The following is a 20,852-nucleotide window of genomic DNA, read 5'->3' on the forward strand; positions in this document are numbered from 1 at the left end:
CTGAAACAGCTGGATGTAAATATATTCAATAAAAAGGTTACTACAACTTTGCAAGAAAGTCCATAGTATTTAACTTTTGCTTAGCTTTTTGCCAGAATTTGCTTCCCTAGAAAGTCTACATTAGTCCTACCTCCACTTCTGGAGCTTCATAGTATAAATATATTCCATCTTCTAAATGGCACACATTTAAAACTCTATCATTTATCCCCAAGCACTTTCTCAGCAAAATAATTTATTTTCAAATTAAAACATAATGACTACTACACACTCACTAGAATGGCTATAATAAAAAAGACAGACAATTCCAAGTGTTGGCAAGGATGTGGAGAGACTGGAACCCTTATGCACTACTGGAGGGAATGTAAAATTGTATAACCACTTTGGAAAGCAGTTTATATAGTTTATATATTTACATAATTTACACAATATTTTTAAATAGACTTTACAAATAATCATCTAGGCAATGTCTTCCTAGGCAACAATGCCCATGAAGTCATGGTCATTTATGTGCAAGTTATATTTTCCTATAATATAGTAAAAACATACTAAACTCTTAAAGATGTGGCTCACTTACCAACAAAATTCATTTCTTGGTCTTCCTTGGTACACTTATTGCCCTTTGGGAAACACTGGGTTATTCAACTTAAAATTTACATAAATTAATTTTCATTAAAGTAATTACCAACTTAGGAAACAATACTATAAAGTTTTATGCAACATATGACAAGATATAGAAAGTGTTAAACCTTTCATTTAGCAAATACTTGAAAATTGCTTTTGGTTGGCTTTTTTCAAATAAAAGTGACTAAAGAGTTGGAGATGTGGGAAACCGCCAAAGCCAAGACATCTCCCTTCCTACCCTATACCCGACATGATCACAACCATGTTATTTCAGGGAGAAAAAGGAGACCTCCCCATGGGAAGAAGAAAAAAAGGAAGTATACGAAATGTTAAGCAGTTATTTAAGGAATTATGGGTCACTGTTTTCTTTAAATTTTTGATTGTGTTCTTCCTTTCTCTACTTGCCAAATTTATTTAATGTCCTTCTATTTTTTAAAATAAAGCAAATACAGTAAAACTTTTTGTTCCTTTGAATACCTTCAGAATGAAAAGTATTATTTCAACCTATCCCTTATAATAGTTACATTTCTAATTTCATATTTTGATTCAAAAACAAAAATTTAAGTGAAGATACCAATTTCTTCCTTCTTATTTTTTAAAGTATTGATATTTATATACAACCTTTTGTGGCTAGTTCTGTTACTATGTACTCTTAAGTTCTCAAAGCACTAGAAATAGGTGCTTTGCCCATTATTACATGCAAAATACAATCCAAAGAACCTAAATGCCCTCAATGGCCAGAGGAGAACACAAAAACATTGGGTTCTGAAAAATGGAACTAAAATTTTCTTGTACTTATAGCTTGATTATTCTTAAAACTCTTTATAGGGATTTGCTTTTAATTACTCTAACAAGGATGAGGACGAGCTGGGGAGTGGTAGGTAGATGGAAGGGATAGATGTACCTAGAACAAGAGCATAATGTTGATAATTGCTGAAGCTGGGTGGTAAGTAAATGGGTGTTCTTTTTTTCTGTATATTTGAAAAAATTCTATAGTAAAAGTTAAAACAGAAACAAATTCTTTAAATTCTAAAAATGCATTATTACAGAGTGACAACTAAAGCAACCTCTGTAACATGCCCAAAACAGAACAAAAAATAAATAAATAAACAAAGCTCCAAGGGGTCTATAAAGTATTTTTGCTATTTTATTTGTATAGTCAAATGACAAAACAAATATTTACCAATAAGTACACAACTATTTATAAGTTGTATGAAAGGTTACTATTGCCACCTACTGGACACTGCGATTACTACTTGCTATTAAAAAAACAGTCACTTGAGTAGGTCTCCCCATCCCACCATAAGCCTCTGGTCTTTAACAAGATAATGATAAGTAATACCATTAAACTTATGTTTACGTGTGTTTATATTAGTAATGTTAATTAATAATGTTATATCACATCATTTCTAACAACATGAAATGCCAACTACAAAAGCTGTGTCATAAAATTTTTGTTAGAAAGTACATTGATGATCACCTTATGATGTCCTTGTTTTACAGAAGATCCCAGATTTTGAATTGTTTGCCCATAGGAATTTAAATTGTTTACACATAGGGATAGACCAGGAAGCTAGAAACTACTCCTGGCTCTTAAATTCAGTGCATTATCTTTTTTTTCATCTCAGTCTTTTAAAATCTTGACTTTTATTAAAAATTTTTCACCTCTTATAACTTGGTTAATTGTATATACCAGTGATTCTCAACCTTGCTGCACAAGAATTACCTGTCAAATTTGAAAATAAACTAATGCTGATACCAAAGCCAGAGATTTTTTTTATCCAGGGTTAAAAGATCCATTAGTAAGTATCAGTGGTTCTCAAAATATAGTCTTTGAACCAGCAACATCACCATCACCTGCGAATGAAACTGAGCAGGACCCTGTGGACAAAGCCTTTCCTTGTCCTCCACTTCCTTGCTTGCAGGAAAAAGGCTTAGCCTCCTAGATGTTCCCTGAGTTCCAGAGGGCAGATTCAAACAGAAGAGTGAAGGAATGCAGAAACAAAGGAAAGGCAGTCAAGAAGCAGTGCAGCCATGGGACAGGGTCCCGGTTCCTCCTGAAGGGCTATACAGAACAATCTGATAGTTCTCCAGGAACTATCCCACCCAGGTAGAGGATGGTAACTTCAGTCAGAGCACAAGCTCTGGATCCCAGACAGGTTGGAACCAGAAGGCTAATGATTGAGCTTCGTGGAACATCATCCCGTTACCTCACCACCAACCAATCAGGGGAAGGTCACACACCTTTCAGTTCTCCCCCCACATTTTGCCTATAAAAACTCTTCCCTAAAAACCTTGGGAGAGTTCAGGCTTTTTGAGCACCAGCAGCGCATTTTCATTGTTCGGCCCTTGCAATAAACCTTTCTCTGCTCCAAACTCCAACATTTTGGCTTGTTTGGCCTCCCTGTGCACCAGGTGCACGAACTGGGTTTGGCAACAGGAACTTATTAGAAATGTAAATTTTCAAGGTCCACCCCAGATGCTGACTGGTGCCAAGCAATTTGTGCCTGCAAGCCCTCCAGGTGATGTGGATGCAGGCTAATGTTTGAGAATTGCTAGTATTGATATTTACCATAATTATTTAAAACTTTTACTCTTTTTAAATATAAGATTTTAATTTACTGTTTTCTCAGAAAGAAGAAAATACATTAATAACACAAAAGAGAGAGGTTTATGTGAAGAGTAATCTAGTGCAACTCTACTATTTTTCCAGAAGCATACCATTATGAACACTCAACATTAGTTCTAGTTAGCCAATAGGAAAAATGCTCTAATGGAAGGTTAGGGAATAATTCATTCATAGGCCAGTTAATAAGACCCTGGAATGCTCTTGCCCAGAGCAAGTTTTCCAACCATATTTCCTTGTTCTGGTTTGTTCTGCTCAGAAAGGCATCTTTCTAAGACATAATTAAGACCTTTAGCCATATCATACCTTTTAACTCAGGAGTGTCAGTTCTAGAAATATAGAGGAAACTAAATTATGCTCAAAGGTTTTCTCCAAAGCATTGTAAATAATAAGGTTAAGGGGGACCTGAAAGCAAGTTAAATGCCCCCAAACTAAGAAATGACTCCATAAATTAGAGCATCAATAGGACGAAATAATGCTCAATCATTAAAATGCTTTTCATATGAGATTTTAAATAATATGGGGAAATGCTTACTTTATATAACATCATGTGCGTACATGTTCCCTCTGTTTCTCTGTCTCTCTTTCTCTGTCAATTGAAAAAGATAATGGGAAGCACCAAAATATTAATACTGGTTATCTGAGTAGTAGGACTCTGAGTGATTTTTTTTTTTATATTTATCAGTGTTTCTAAAGTTCTCTATAATAAGAGTATACTTACTCTATTAATCAGAAGAAAACCCACAAATACAGTAATAGAGATTCTACTCTGTGAACTAGGGTCTTTAAATAACAATCAGTATGCTTTCAGAAGACCATAAATGTGGGAAACAAGTAGATATCTTTTTCTCTCCATCCTGCACTGCTCTTTTCTCATCCCACTCCTCCAACCCTTTTATTTCAACTTTCTTCACATCACTCTGCCATAATCCCATAACCAGACATACCGAGAAACTGAAGTGTAATTATTCAATATTTTAAAAATTTAAAATTGGTTAGTTAAATAGTTCAATTTATCTTAGAACACATAAAAAGGAGGTAAAATAGCCTAATGGTTAAGAGAACAGGCTTCAAAATCAGACAAATGTAGGTTTGAATCTTAGTTTGCCACTTATAGGACCTCACACAAGTTTCAATTTCCTTAACTGTAAAATGAGAGTACCGCCCTTCTTACTAAACTCCAGCGAGGATGAAATGAGAGAATGCATATTAAGCATAAGATAGTAGTAGGCACTCAATAAAAGGTAACTGCTGTTACTGTTTTGTAGTTAATGCTACAGTTGTTTTTAGTAAACAGCCCTTAAATTTTAATTCTCCTGTGGGAAAAAAGGCTTAGTGGAGTACAACGGTTGTTCACATCTTTTGGACTTCTTAGACCACTAAAATTTCAAAAACAATTGGGGAGACCTATATGGAGCCATCAAAATATTCTTTACAAAGTGAGTGTTATTAAAACCCACCAACAAATTTATCAGGACTATTATTTCATATAAGAAAAAGCCCTTGGGCTTCCCTGGTGGCGCAGTGGTTGAGAATCTGCCTGCTAATGCAGGGGACACGGGTTCGCGCCCTGGTCTGGGAAGATCCCACATGCCGCGGAGCAACTAGGCCCATGAGCCACAACTACTGAGCCTGCGCGTCTGGAGCCTGTGCTCCGCAACAAGAGAGGCCACAATAGTGAGAGGCCCTCGCACCGCGATGAAGAGTGGCCCCCGCTTGCCGCAACTACAGAAAGCCCTAGCACAGAAACGAAGACCCAACATAGCAATCAATCAATCAATCAATAAATCTTTGAAAAAAAAGAAAAAGCCCTTGAACATCCCTTAAAAAAAGTGGAAGACAGTCTCAGAGTAAAAGAAATCGTTCCCAAGAAAGGACAGTTGGCAACTGCATGACAAAATTATCCTTATTTTTTTTGTTTTGTCACATACCAGTAAACACTTAAGGACCAACACCAGTAAGCAAACTGGTAGCCTGATTCTTCATCCATAAATTAAGTTGTTTTATCTACCTCATGGGATATTCATTCAACAAACACTAACAACTTGCTATTAAGCAGAGGAATTCAGGATCAAATAAAGTATATAAAAACACCATACACAGTGCCTTGTATATTACAAAGCACCATCAAAATATACAATATTTTTTAAAATAAATAAATAAAATATACAATATTGTTATTACAAAAAAATACAAATACTCTAAATTGATTCCTAAGAGAAAAAAAAGGTTTTCCATCCACTTGTTTTAAGGGTTTAATCATTTTCTATATTCATGCTATCACAAAAGACATTAAGGAATTATTAGAATGAAGATTTTCCATATTTTTTCTTTAGAAAATAGTCATATTTGTGATGTAGCTCATGATTCTGCCATTCTCTGTCTTATGGGAACTGAGGATGTTACTTTTCCCTCAGATGGTATGGCTCTCAAGGGAAAGTTATTAAGCTAGAAATTGCTGCTATAATTACCAGATTGTAGAATCTGAATGCTAAGGAAGAAAATTTAACAGGATCTAAAAGTTAGGTTCAGACACAGAGCAAATTTTATTTTCTTAGTTTTGAAAGTATTATAAGATTTTCCAGTGTTAAAATTTACTTTCAAGTATGATGATCAAGAAATAACAAGACACCAAACTTAGAAATTAAACAGTTTTTAATTTTCTCTGTTGTTTCTTGATCCACTGAAAATAATTTCTCAATGCAACACATTTAGGCAACTTTTTTGTCACTTTCTTTGGGTTCTACTTCTTTAGGCAATAATGACTCGATCTTTAGTAACAAACCTTCACTTGTTGAACTTCGAAGGAAAGCACGTACCACAAAGGGTCCTGAAAACAAAGACAAGAATCAATTTTCATTTTATTCCACAGATACCTAATGAGCAAATACAAACATACAACAAGAAACTTTATAGGACTCGTGTTATATTTTCACTTGAAAAGTACTGATATTACTGAACTATTATTTTGAATTATAACAAAGGGAAGATCGCTTCATTTCTAGAGTAGACGACAAACTAGCTGTACCATAGTATATTAGAGATTTATAGATGAAACTACACATATTCACTAATAATTCATTTCTCTCTTTCAGAAGGTGATCACCTAGAATTTATTTCATTGCAAAGTCAACAGTAAAGGGAACAGGTGATGATATTTACATTTGATGGCAAGAGTCTAAATATTTATTTAAAACAGTCAGCACAGATGCTAACTCTGTGTTACCAAACATTTAGTAAAATTCCTTAAAAATTAAAAAGCCTTTCATAAGAACAATGTTAAGGGACCCATTTCTCTTAAAATGGCAAGGAGAAGATAACTCCATTGCTTTTAGAGATTTACTGTTCATCATTCTACTCCTGATATAGGTTCAGAGGCTCCTATACTCAAAACAAAGTTCTCCATGAAAGAGAAGAATCTATACACATACAATCACTAAGTACTATGGTCATATCTAGCACAACACAATTAACAAATGAGGTATTTATTCACCAGTGTGTTTAACTCCCAAAGAAGGTTAAACATAACGTGGGATTGTGTTTTAATTATACACTTGGTTTATAAAATGAAACATGACAGATTCCTATAATGGTAAGCCTGTAAGTGCAGAGTCAAATGAGGGTTACAGACTCTTGCTTGCTTTCAAGCAGCGGAAAGAGAACATGTTTGCCTGAGGAAGGACTGTGAATGGCAGGTAATGCAGTGGGTGCGACACGTGTTCCTAGCCTATGACACAGCTTCCACGTCAAGTTCCACTGTTCTCCATGAATCACCCCATTTATAGATAGTGATTCTTGTGACATGATTAAAAACTTTGTTTCTTTTCTAAAATAAATAAGACTAAGAAAGCCAACTGCTAGTACCAGTGACAAAGTGAATGGTCTGGCTTCAAAATACCATCTATCTCATAAATGACTTTAGTTTCTGCTTAAACACTATTGTAAGTTTAAGGCAATCCGTTACAGTTTTCTTCCAAACTTTATTACATTTAATGGTAGAAATAATGTGGGAATTTATAAAGGTTTCACGATGTATTCCTTATTAATGTTAAAGAGGTCTCCTCTCCAATCAACTACAACTTCTTAATAAGGTCATTAGGAATCCTTTGGAGAATTAAATTGTATTTCTTTAATCCCTGGAAATATTATTGTTATTGCAGTTGCATATTAACTGGATTGTTTTCTTAATATTTTACATTTTTAAAGTATCACAGAGCTACAAGGAAGTCTACCCCAGAGAACCACTTACCCAAATTCAGCGGTCTTTGCCTACAAACTTCACTGATAACTGCTTGCAGATTGGCAGCTATCTGGTCACTTGACATATCCAGCTGAAAGAAAAGGATATATAACATTAATGATGTGAAAGTGAGATGATAATACAATTTTTGATAACTGTATCAGTAGTTGTTCCAGACAGTTTTTTCAAATATTCAACTAGTGCAAATTACGTATTACGAGACCCTACTGTGAAAGAAAAAAACTTCCATAACTCTTTTTTCAGAATACTACATTAACATGTCTTCACATGTGAAGACTTAATTACCTTTTAGAACACATTATAGCAAAGTGTTTTAAAGTTGCTCCACTTGCGATTCCTTGAATTCCAAGTAATTTCCCCAAAGCAAATCCTGGGGCAGAATACACCATTCCCCCCACCCCTTCCCTATCACCAAGGAATTAGTGATATTCTTTCTTCAAGTTATTTGTTTATTTTTTAAAAGAAACTAAGAAAATATTTAGAAGTTAATGCTTTCAAAAGTCCAAAATGAAACTACTTGACAACACACATTCACATAACATATCCCACACAGAGACATTTTCAAGATGCTATGCTAACACTCTAACTCTGCAATAACAATTATCGTGCTACTTAGTAACAGCTACAGTAAGTAAATATATAGTGAATGAGCCCTATTCATAAAACACCTAAACCCAGCACACATCTTTGGAAAGTCCTTGAGTTTATCATTCAAATTCAGTGCATGTTATTCTTCTTAAATATACCAGTTAAAATCAGTTCTATTGCATTCCTATGTTTAGAGGATTTTGCACTTTGCCAAGTGAATCCAGTTTTTAAAATTCATATAAAACTTATTAATAGTGTAATTGGCAAAAATTAGACAGTAAGAGTTCAAACAAGAATTCTATTTTCCAATGACTCTTGAGACCATTGTGAGAAATGTGGTACTTAAGCATAAAGAGAATTCCTCCTGAAACAAATTATTATCATCATCATCAGACAACATTTATTCGACATTCACTTAAGCATGATGCAGTACCAAACCCTAAATGAGAAGGTTTGGGCATTACTGGAGGAATTTTCACTTTATGCCAATCCACAAGTGGGAGTTTGGAGAGGGAAAAAATCAAGTAATGCTTAGTTCTCCTTATTAAATCCATAGAACTTATAGACTTTAAGTTGTATTGAAGTAAGTAGTTCACTGACAGACAGGGCACCTTACATTTGCTATGGTAAAAAAAAGAAAAGAAAACAAAACACCAAGAGTATCAACATGTGTCCTTTCATTCCTCTCTTAATTCTCCACTTTCCCTCAAAATGTCCTCCTTTCTATTATCAACTGAAGTAACCAACACAGCTCTAAGGAGTTCCTTTACCCTTTGTAAAGACCTATACCTACCTTAGATTTGGGAAAGCAATAGATACAAGAAAAAGCAAGAGGTCCAATATATCTTCCTTGATAGTTACAAGCTATACTGTTGGACTGTATATACTAAACTTCTCAGATTTTTGTAATTGTACTTTCTGCAGACTTATATTGCCACTCCTACAATAAGCTAACAACATAGGCTTTAGAAATGCAAAACAAAAAAACAAACAACAAGAAGAACAAAAAAGAAATGCAAAACAGATGCCTTCAATGGTTTCATTAAGTTTTAAAATATACAAATTGTTTTAAAATATAGTTTACACTTTTGTCCAAATTTTAGCACCTCTAATTATCAGTACTATGTCCTCTACTGAATCTTAAAATATATTTTTAGCCATAATACCTCATTTTACTTTTTCTTTTAGATATTTTGTAAAATTACGAAAAAGATATATTTTATGGGCATAACTTTGGTTACACAGTTGACTACCGATGACAAGATAGCTATGTAAAAAACAAATGTATGCATCCATGCATGCATTTTATCAAAACTTGCATAGGAAATTTATTTGGGCCGACAATGATCTAGAGATAACTCAGGAAAGCAACATTTACAAGCTTCTCCATCTATATCTCAGTTGCTCTGTTCTTCCAGTAGTGCTTTTCCACAGCGTAACATTTTGTGGCCTGACAAAGGTAAGGAGGACCATTTTGAGGCTATATTATCTGTTAGATTCTCAATAGCAGAGCATTAGACTTGGCAAAGCAGGAAAAAAGTGGGGGCGGGGGGAGTGGAACGCGTTGACCTTGAAGGCAATATTGAACTATGTTAAGCATTGTATTTCTGTGTGTACATATGTGTGTATTTGAATATATAATAGTCACAACAGTACCTATATGTTTAGCTAAAGTGACTGTCCACTACAGGGCAAAATAGTTATTCCTTGTTCCGTAGCATAAATGTTTTTAAGAAAAGACTAATTTACTGAATCCTCCCTTCTGCTTAACATCCTTATTGTATCAGAAGTAATTCCCTAAGCAGACTAGATGGAAGACTTCCCAAAGATGTCAGGGTGGTGGCTCAATCGATACAGCTGAACTATACCTCTTTGCTTTAACTCTCAGATTTTCCTCTTTCTATGCAATTCCTAACCTTTGTCTTCAATCACTCTCCACCATTATGAGAAAACTAAAAAACTGTGGTTCTTAACCATTGTTTGTCCCTTTGAGATGCAGACATATGCAGGACAAACTACAGTCATGAGAGTGTCTAAGACAGTGATTCTTAAACTTTTTTCGGGTTATCAAACCTTGCTCCAGAAAAATGCACACAGGCACACAAAAATTTTAGCCTATGCTTTTAGGATCTTCCAGGATTCTTTGATTAAAAGAAAGAAGAAGAGAGAAGAAAGGCTCCTGAGGAAAGGGGCTCAGTTAAAAGGGCTACACTTTGAGAACCACCAGTGTCGCTGTTTAATTCGGCTCAAATAATTTGAAGGACTAAGGACAACAGTATGGAAAAAGGATTCAACTTAATTTTCTACATTTTACAGAGGACAGAAATAAAAAAGAAAAAGCAAAGTATGTGTGCACAGTTTTTAAATAATCACATGTTCCACCTAAAGTGGCCAGCTTGTGTCACTGTAAATGTTGTAACAGCCTATAGATGACTGATCATCTCTAGCTGGGAACTGCAGAGAGGACTGCTGCTTTGGATAAGCACTTGTTAGAATACCTGACCTCCAAAACCCCTTCCAAGTGCAATGCTCTAGGGTTACAAAAAGGGTAGCCTGGCAATGGGTTCTGCAGGTGGGCCAATACTCAATTCCCTTGACTCCTGAAAGTCTAAACCAAGAAAAGGAAGACAAGACAGTCTGTGTATCTCCTATACAACATTAAGTAATAGTAGTATTAGTAGTAGTAGTAGTAGTGGCAGCGGCAGCGGCAGCGGCAGCAGTAATAATAATAATAATACTAGAGCAGCTCTATTTATTGGGTGCTTACTCTAAGCCAAACTCTGTTCTAAGCATTACATAGATATTCTCATTCATTTCTCCCAAGTATCCTAAAGATGGGAACCATTATCATTCCTCTTTTACAATTAGAAACTGAGACAGAAAACTTTGTAACTTATTCAAAAGCACCCACATGATAAGGAGTGGCCCAGCAGCTATGTGCATGAGCTCTAAAGGCAGAGAAATGTGACTCTGAACCCCATTTCCACCATTTACTAGCTTGTGACCCTGGACACAGCTAGTAAGTGTTGGTAATCCTTATGAAAATTAAAGTGTCAGTTGTCTGGGAAACACAAATGAGTTGGTTATAAACTAAGGGGAGAAAAAGAGGAAACTAAGTGAAATACTGAAAGGGAAAGAATATACATTTAAGTGGGAAAAATATGAATTTTTCTTTCCACCTAATGAATCCTTTCCTACCTTCCCAGTTTTTAGATGTTAACAGCATACAATCCAGCAACATTTACTTGGCCTTCACTCTTTGTGGAGCAACATGCTGGGGACTAGGAACAGAAAGATGAGTAAGATACAAACCTTACCGTCAAGGAGCTTCCCATCTGGTCACTAAAATACAACATGACAGGTGCTACTCTAATCACATGAACAAAGTGTCACAAGGGTAGAGAGGAAGAAGTGACTGACTTTGACAGAGAAGGCTTCACAAAGGTTATATTTAAATTGAGTCTTAAAGGATAAAGAATTCTGAAGGACAAAGAGGGTCTTCTAGGCAGATGGAGCAGCAAGAGGTAATGTGAGAACAGGCGGATCAGGTGACCAGAAGGCAGCTCACTGCATCTAGGCCCAGGGTTGCAAACTCAAATGGCCACAGTGGCCAGAGCAGGGAACATGCATGACGGAAGAGGACTGGGCTTGAGTGCATGTGCACACAGGACCCACGGGACACAGGCTGTGCATAGGTGGAGAGCACTGCTCCACAGGGGAGAGGCAGCAGCCGTTCAGTGCTAACAGAATGATTTCTGGATTTCTATGTGACATCATCTAGTTTTTAAATGCTGAATCAATAAAACAAAACAAGGCTGGGGGCCAAACTCAGCCTGTAAGCTGCCAATTTGTAACTCTAGACTTCAAGCTGCATCACTGAACATAACAGGAAATCCTGAATTTGAACTTGACATAGTGATTTGACACTAAATTATAAAAAGATCTGAATGTAAAGCTAAAGATTTTAGAATATATTCTGTCAACAGTGAGAAGCTACTTAATGTTTTTAAGCAGACAAATGGTATTTCTGGTTTACGTTTTAGAAAGAATTTTAGAGGAAGGGTGTAAAACAGGAGTTGGCGAACTTTCTCTGTAAATGGTCAGACAGTAAATGTTTTGGGCTTTGCAGGCCTAACGGTTTCTGTCACAAATACTCAATTCTGCTGTTGTGGTGCAAATGTCATCATAGACAATACATAAACAAATGACCACAGCTGTGCTTCAAGAAAACTTTACTTTCAAAAACAGGTGGAGAGCTGGAAGCGGCCCACTGGCCACAGTTTGCAGACCTCTGGTGTGGAAGATAGACCAAAGGATGTCTGAGAAAGTGAATGGGCAAAAGAAACCATTACTTTTTGCTAAAGCAGAAAAGAGTTTTGTTTTGTTGTGTTTAACAGAAAGCTTTGTTGGGTGCTGATAGACTTTTGGTATCCTACAATGCATCTACTATGCAGATGAGGCAAAAAAATGTTTTGTCAAGCTAAGAATTGCACTGCCATTTAAAATAAAAGTAGGAAAAATGCTTAGCAACTGTTTCAACAACTGCCATAAATTTTATATATGCACTTGAAACAAGATGTTGCATGGGGCCTTTCTGGAAGTTTCTTCAGGACTGATGACCTGAAAGCAAAAAAGGCATGTAGTGCATGCCCTATATTTTAAAGAAAGATGACAACAATCAAGGCCAAAAAGTTCTCACCATAATCAACAACCATGCTAAGTAGAAGCAGGCCAAGAGGCAAGGCTCCCAGAGGCTCTTGTGTAGAGACTGGGGGCACTGCCAGAAGAAGATACTAGCTTGCTGAACATATGCTTGGAGGACATCAAATCAGTGCGAGCTGGCCACTGGCCAGAGAAGTGGCAACAACCAAAGCAGGGACCACAGATACAGGCAGACAAAAGGGGGCAGTTGCCTCTTCTCCCTATTCCCTTTGCTAAGCCTCTACCACAGAAGAGTTAGGCCTGGAACAGGGAGTGGGGTGAGGTATTTAGAACTGAATCAAGTCACTGCAGCACTCTACAGTCTAGAGTGGGAGAAGGTGAGTGAAATTTTACTAAGCCCTCCCTGCTTCAGATCACGAGCTATAAAAGCCTGGTTCCAAATTGAACAAGGAAAATCTCTGGATATGAGATTACAGTTTTGAACTGAATCTCACTGCACTTTTAATTACTGAGAGCCACTAGAATTATGCCTGTCACCTAACATGCCTGTGCATAACAGAGAAGAAAAATTGTACGTGGCACACTTGGAATCAGGGGATGGAGAAGACTATTTCATGTTTGTACTCCACTAAATTCAGACTTTTCAATAGAGCTGTACATTTACACATAGACTGTATTCTGTGCACATGAGAATTTATGTGAATTTATGTTCATAGGAATCATGGTTATAATAATGAGTGATACTGGAAACAATCTAAATGCCCAAGAAAAGGAGTAAAATTGAATAAATTACGATATATCCACAATACAAGCTATGAAAATAATACTTTGTAAGAATTTTAATGATTTCGGAGAATATTCAAGATACAGTAATTAAGGAAACGAGAATAGAAAACTCAATATATAGTATGACAGCAATTACATAAAAAATAAATGCATAGTGCCTTGGAAATCTCCTCCCCTTTCCTAGAGCCCTGATGATATGCCTGCCTCCTACCCCTTGAAATTCATTTACTCCCCTCCCCTCAGGGAGAAGGTGTTTTCAGGGCTCGAGGCTTCCCTTTTCCACCCTTCATCAAGGTTTCTGAATAAGGTTTCTGCTCTGCTACACACACACACACACAAATACATGCATAGAGAAAGAGCAGTAATGAAAAGCACTAAAATGTTACCAATTGCAATTTTAAAATAACGTTTATATTCTTATTTATGCTATTCAGTATTTTTCAAATATTATTATTATGTGCATGTTATCACCTGTTGATAAAAAAAAAAACAAACTAGTTTTAGTTTAGCATTTTAAACTATAAAACCAGTCCTTTAAGATGCTATAAATGACAAGGCATACTTTATTTCTTCACGTTTCCCTGAAACAAAATAAAAACCATTCTCACTGTTGGTACTGAGGGATAGACCCAGACCTCCACATCCCCCCACCACCATGGGTCCTAACAGCTAATTATGTTGTTACAGGCTTATATATATAATTATATTTTTTGAATTGAAAGGCAGTAAAAGTAACCTTTTTGGGGGTGTACAGTTCTATAAATTTTAACTCCTGCATATATTTGAGTAACTACTACCACAGTACTGGACACAGAACCCAAAAAATTCTTCCTCATCCCTCATGTGGCCTCTCTTAGCCACTCCTAATCCCTGGTAACTTTTCATCTCTTTAAAAATGTCATACAGATGGAATAATTATATGTAACCTTTGTTTTCTTTCCTCCATAATTTAAAAAATTATGGTAAAATATACATAAAATTTACCATTTTAACCATTCTGAAGTATACAGTTAATTGGCATTAAGTACATTCACATTGTTGTACAACTCTGACCACCATCTATCTCTAGAACTCCTTCTATCTCCTGCATCTAAAAGTCTGTACCCATTAAACACTAACTCCCCATTCCCTTCAACCCCCAGCCCCTGACAACTACCATTCTACTTTCTGTTTCTATGAACTTAACTGCTCTAGGTACCTCATATCACATCTGGAATCATATAATATTTGTCCTTAGAGTGTAGGAAGTGCAAGTGTCAGAATTTCCTCCCTTTTTAAGGCTGAATAATATTCTACTGTATGTACATACGCATTTTGTTTATCTGTCCAGCCTTAGATGGACACTTGGGTTGCTTCCACCTTTTGGCTATTGTGAACACTGCTGCTATGAACATGGGTATACATATCCCTCTCTGAGTCCCTGCTTTCAATTCTTTGGGGTATATATCTATAAGCGGAATTGATGGATCTTATGGTAATTCTGTTTAATTTTTTGAGGAACCGCCATACCATCTTCCACAGCAGCTGTACCACTTCACATCCCCATCAGCAATGCTCCCCATTCTCGCCAACACTAATTTCTGTTTTTTTGGTAACAGCCATTTCAGTAGGTGTAGTGCAGCATCTCATTTGGTTTTAATTTGCATTTTCTTGATGGCTAATGATGCTGAGCATCTTTCATGTGTTTATTGGCTATTTGTATATCTTATTTGGAGAAATGTATGTTCAGATACTTTGCTCACTTTATTTATCTTTTTATTATTGAGTTATAAGAGTAGTTTATGGGGCTTCCCTGGTGGCGCAGTGGTTGAGAATCTGCCTGCCAATGCAGGGGACACGTGTTCGAGCCCTGGTCTGGGAGGATCCCACATGCCGCGGAGCAACTGAGCCTGTGCGTCTGGAGCCCGTGCTCCGCAATGGGAGAGGCTGCGACAGTGAGAGGCCCGTGCACCACACCGTGATGAAGAGTGGCACCCGCTCGCCGCAACTGTAGAAAGCCCTCGCACAGAAACGAAGACCCAACGCAGCCAAAAATAAATAAATTAATTAAAAAAAAAAAGAGTACTTTATATATTTTATATACAAGTCTCTTATCAGGTATATATATAGTTTGCAGATAATATCTGCCATTCAGTGGCTTGCCATATCATTCTGTTGATAGTGTCCTTTGATGCACAAAAGTCTTGTTTTGATAAAATACAATTTATCTCTTTTGTTACCTGTGGCTTTTGGTGTCGGTATGTAACCTTTTGAGATACTTTCACTCAGGTTACAGTATGTAACCTTTTGAGACTGACCTAAATTGTTGTGTCTATCAATAGTTCACACCTTTTTTTATCACTGAGTCATACTCCATTATACAGACATACCACATTTTTTTTTTTAATCCATTCACACATAGAAGGATAACTGAGTTTTTTCCATCTTTTGATGATTATCAATACAGTTCCTATAAATATTTGTGTTCAGATATTTGTGTGAATGTTAAGTTTTGATTTCACCACAAATGTTTCAACTCTATGGGAATGGGATTGGTGGACCTTACAGTAAACGTATGTTTAGCTTTACAAGACACTATCAAACTGTTTTCTAGAGTGGCTGTACTATTTTGTATTCCAACCATCAATGTATGAGAGTTTCTCCATAATCTTGCCATTTTTTAAAAAAGTAATTTTCTGCACAATACTTCCTCCTTTCCTTTTGAGACGCCGATGATATGAAAGTTAGATCTTTGTTATCGTCCCATAGGGCCTTGATGGTCTTTTTAATTTTTTTTCCCAATCTTTCATCTCTGTTTTTTAGATTGAATAATTTTTAAGATCTACCTTCAAGTTCTCTGACTCTTTCCTCTGTCACCTCCATTAATTTCAGCTCCAGAAGTTAATACACAATTTTTATGAGATCCCTTTCCTAAGTACCCTGCCCCTTGATATCCCCAGTACTTTCTGGTTCCCTGGGGCTCTCCTTTTCAGCACTCTGCCCAGAAAGCTGAGGTTTTACTTACATTTTGCCTCTTACTTCCTCCAACTGTTTTGGCAGTGGGGGCCAACTGGCAGGAAGACAGAGAAGATAAGAAAAGGGTGCATGCCCCTACCTCTTGAGACCACAGATCCTCCAATCAGAAAGTAAGGCAGCCCCTTTCCTCAATTTTACACACCTGTGTCTTCCTCTGCACCCACTGTCACTGTGAGGAGCCATGATCTCTATTTCCCAAGCCTGAGGTAGAGGGCTTCTCTTAGAGCTCTCCTGGGGCTCTCTCTGCCTGCATTGATGTCCGCTTCCCGGTTTCAGGCTATGTTGAGACCAGGCCATGTGACAACACAAAAGGAAAAATGGCAAACTCACCGCCAGTTTGGTGGTACTTCAAATTCTGGCCTTCCCTAATTCACCTGCTACTATTGACTTTTCAGAGTCTTTAAATAGCTGCTCCATGCATTCTGTCCAGGTTTTATAATAGGTGCACTCATTGAGAGAGATAGGGTGTCATGTGATTATTACACCATCTCACTTGGAACCAGAACTTCCCAGGCTTATGTTTTATATATTTATATTTTAGGGTTGGCAAACTTTTTCTGTAAAGGACCAAAGAGTAAATATTTTAGGCTTGGAGGGTCACATATGATTTCTGTTGCATATTCTTTTTTTATACAACCTCTTAAAAGACCATTCTAAGCTCACAGGTGGTACAAAAACAGACCATAGAGCCATTGTTTTCCAACTCCTGTATTAGAATACATTATTTATCTCCAAGTATACAAAAATTCATGCAAAGACAAGCTGTAGTATGATTTATGCTTTACATCACTTTAACAAATCAGTATCTTTACCAAAATCTACAGGCGCTGTAAGGCAAAAGCAGCCTTCATCATTGCTCATGATAAAGTTGTTTGAAAAATCCGTAATTTTGTGTTACATTTAATATATTTAATAACTCATAATAGGATCTTATAGATGTTTTATTGTTTACTGTAAATACTATATTACTAAATGTAATTATTTGTTTAGAAGTAACACTAATGAAAATTGCAGGGAATTATCTTTCAGATCCATTCAGTTTCTTCTACCAGGATTTGGATAAAGACAGAATTCAGTAAAAGCTATCATACGTATCACTGGTTTTTGAAATAAAGCTAAAGAAAGAAAGCTGTGTGTGCAGTATACTGACAATTACTTATTAACAAATGGGTTGGGAAACAAAGGAAAGCAAGTCAGTTTACTTCCCTACTGCGTGTTATGTCACATATTTTTCATCATGTGTTATTCTGTTGATCAATGATCACTACATTGTTGAGTTACTGCAATGAATTAAAAAGCAAAGTTAGCTGTTTCTCTCAAATGGTATGGTTTTTCTTATGCTATTATTTATATCTGATTGAAGGGGAGAGTCACACTTCCAATCCCAAAAGTTCTGGGAAATTAAAATCTGATTTCATGACAGTATAGATAAGAAAACTAAAAATGATAATAAACTATTTTTAATTCTAATATGCCTCCTGGTAAGAACACTGATAAAAATCCATACAATGGATATACCCTAAAATACTACAAGGACTATTCATCCCAGTTAAATAAATATACATCTCTCACAATAAAGCATCAAGCAAAATGCTGGCACGTACTGGGTCCAGGATAAACCTTATTTTCTCCTCTTTCTTAGCCCCATACTTTTAGAAATCTAAGATCTACTGCCAGTCTACTTCTTTTATTTTTAATGAGAACTAAAAAGTATAGAATTTGACTTTCGTATTCTACAGTTTATCTTCCACCTTTAAATTTCCTTATCTGTGACACAGTACACTGCAATATACCAAAAATAATGCAATGAAAGAAAAGTTAATCATCAGCTGGAAGAAACGGAGGAAAAGGAGGAGGCGAAGTGGCAATGAGCCATGAGCCAATGAGCCTTGTAGCCTTGTATCCAACTATTGTTTGTATCTAATTGATTTAAGCAATACTCCTCGCTTGCCACTTTCTCAACTTGTGGATCTAGATGCTTCAAAATAAGGCTTCATTTTCCATGCGCTATACTATTCACACCTTGTTTAACTGAACTCCGACACATTCACTTTTCCTGTTCTAACATGTTCGCTAAATCTGAAGGCTCTGATTTCAACACAAGATTTTACTATGCTTATATTCCCTTGCCCTGAACTTGTTTATTTTTGTTACCATATACATCATCTTTTATCAGCTGGCAAGTTGACAATATTCTTGCCACAAAACAATTCACTATTACACAAGCAAAACATAGTGATACACACCTATGAATGGAACATGTCTACAACTTTAAAAAGAGGGGGGAGAAAGCACATCAAAGACACTGCCTTTATATTAAGTATGTCAAAGATCCAAGTATATTTGAAACCCAGACAAGAAACACTAGTTAAATCAGGTCTTGGCATGATTTATTATAAACAGAAATCTGAGCTGTCCTATCCTCTGTTTTTTTATTTTTCTTTTAAGAAAATGGTTTGATTTGCCAATAGCATTATTATTTACAAGTCCTCAAAATCTGGATATTTACATGATTGTAAAAGGGTTCCAGTTGTTTTTCCTTTAATGCTATTATAACCATTCATGTCAAAGCTAGGCTATTATATTACATTTAAAAGATGTTCTTCAAAATTTCAATTATATTTAATGAAGTTTTTAGAAGTCTTCCTCAATCCAAATTATTTAAGATTTTATGTTCTAATTCTATATTAATAAATTAAAAGAAAAGAAATAGCAATAGTTTCTAAATCAAAACAGAACAAGTGGCATACATATTTTGAAAGTACAGTTTCTTTAGAATACTTTACTCTTTTATTTACTTAAGTTGATTTCACAGGATACTAGTAGGAATCTGTCTTGTGATATAAGAAAATAAATAGGAAAAGTAGGACTCCACTCACTCACAGGAGGAATCAATGTTTCATAATAAACTTACTGACGCCACTAATTTGGAATTAGTAGTAATTCAAAGACTGTCAAATATGTTTTAAAAGTTTTATGATATAATGAATGTGAATGTAATGAATATGATGTAATGAATGTGATATAATGAATGTGAATTAAGATTACAGAAAAATATTTAAACATCTTTAGAGAACATTTACATTAAAAACACTGTTTAATATAAACCACTGATTTGTTAATTATATAGCATGATTAACTGAGGCAGCATCTATCAAGCAACATTTTTGGATTAGATACTCTATGTTATCAGTTAGTTGTATTTCATTGAAAAACTATTCTGTGGCATTCACTTTCAACTAATTCACATTAATTTTCCCATAAATTTAATTCTATTTTTCATGTCTTTCCAACATGTAGGTGGATGAATAAGGAGGTAGGGAAGAGTAGAGAAGAGAAAAAAAAAGAGATACAGAAAAAGAAAATAGAAAAGAAAAACTTCAGAGAGCTATTAAAAGAAGGAAAAAATAAAAGGAAAGAGAAAGAGGGAGGAAGGAAGAAGGAAGGGAAAAGGGAGCCTGAAAACAAGTATCAGAAACAAACTACATTAAAAAAAAAAAAACCCCTATAAATAATAATTATTTTTAAATCATGTCAAATAATTTTCATCAAAGTACCAGAAATGAACTAACTCTTCATCCAGAGACTGAAAGAGTAAAACAACCATGAATGTTCAAATGGGAAGGAAAATATTACAAAGCTGCTCAAAAGCCTATTATAATTATTCTTGAATTAATCGTCATCTAATCTCCTGCCTAGATTGGTGGCCAGAATTCGGAGAGCCAGGTAAGGGAAGAGGACTGGGTGGGGAGGAGGGAAGGATTTCTCAACATTCCATATACATATATTCACTTAATCTGCCTGTTTTCAATTTTCTCAACTCCTGATCTCCCCCAGTAAGAAACCTTTGTTTTAATCTTTCCCACCATCTGCTAGCATGGGAAAGGGCAGTTACCCAGGGTCATGAAATATGTAAAAATCTTCAAGAGTTTTCAACTAATCCTATTTCAGAGGGTTCTTGCCCCATCCCCACACATACCATTAACACTCAGTTCCAGAGATATCTAGAGCCAGATCCTAGCCTTTTTAAAGATCCTGAAATTTAAATTATATTAATATTTTGGCTTTCTCCATTGCTGACTTAAGATTTGACATTTTCTAATCAGTTACAACTGTGGTATGCATTCAATCCATCTTTACCTGGAAGCCTCAGAGCACATGTTATTTTCAAGTGTCCATGTGATACTTGGAAAAAGAATATTAATCTTATACTATGGGCCACAATGAAAGTCTCGAGGAATTTTTTAAAAGTAGAAACTAAAAAGGATGCAGTCTTCAACCATAAGGCAGTCA

The 20,852-nt window shown here is 35.8% G+C and overlaps 1 protein-coding gene across 15 annotated transcripts in view; it reads right to left on the reverse strand.

Moving 5' to 3' along the window:
• Nucleotides 1-20,852, reverse strand: part of MRPL1 (mitochondrial ribosomal protein L1) — a 220,372-nt gene that overhangs the window by 134,121 nt on the left and 65,399 nt on the right. For 6 of the 15 annotated variants that reach the window (XR_014264278.1, XR_014264279.1, XR_014264280.1 and 3 more), the window contains exons 8-11: nt 7,497-7,578; nt 6,033-6,077; nt 3,783-3,836; nt 575-617 (exon numbers count right to left, since the gene is read on the reverse strand). Coding sequence is in view for 12 of the 15 variants with exons in the window: in XM_082463892.1 (XP_082320018.1) it covers nt 3,784-3,836; nt 6,033-6,077; nt 7,497-7,578 (180 nt within the window). In the remaining 3 variants the exon portion in view is untranslated. Of the gene's footprint in view, nt 1-574; nt 618-1,442; nt 2,575-3,782; nt 3,837-6,032; nt 6,078-7,496; nt 7,579-20,852 lie in introns of those variants that run through there. The other 9 variants (XM_082463887.1, XM_082463882.1, XM_082463888.1 and 6 more) reach the window with 4 other exon arrangements.

This window comes from Balaenoptera physalus (assembly GCF_965194825.1).
Source record: "Balaenoptera physalus genome assembly, chromosome: 5".
Lineage (NCBI taxonomy): Eukaryota > Metazoa > Chordata > Mammalia > Artiodactyla > Balaenopteridae > Balaenoptera > Balaenoptera physalus.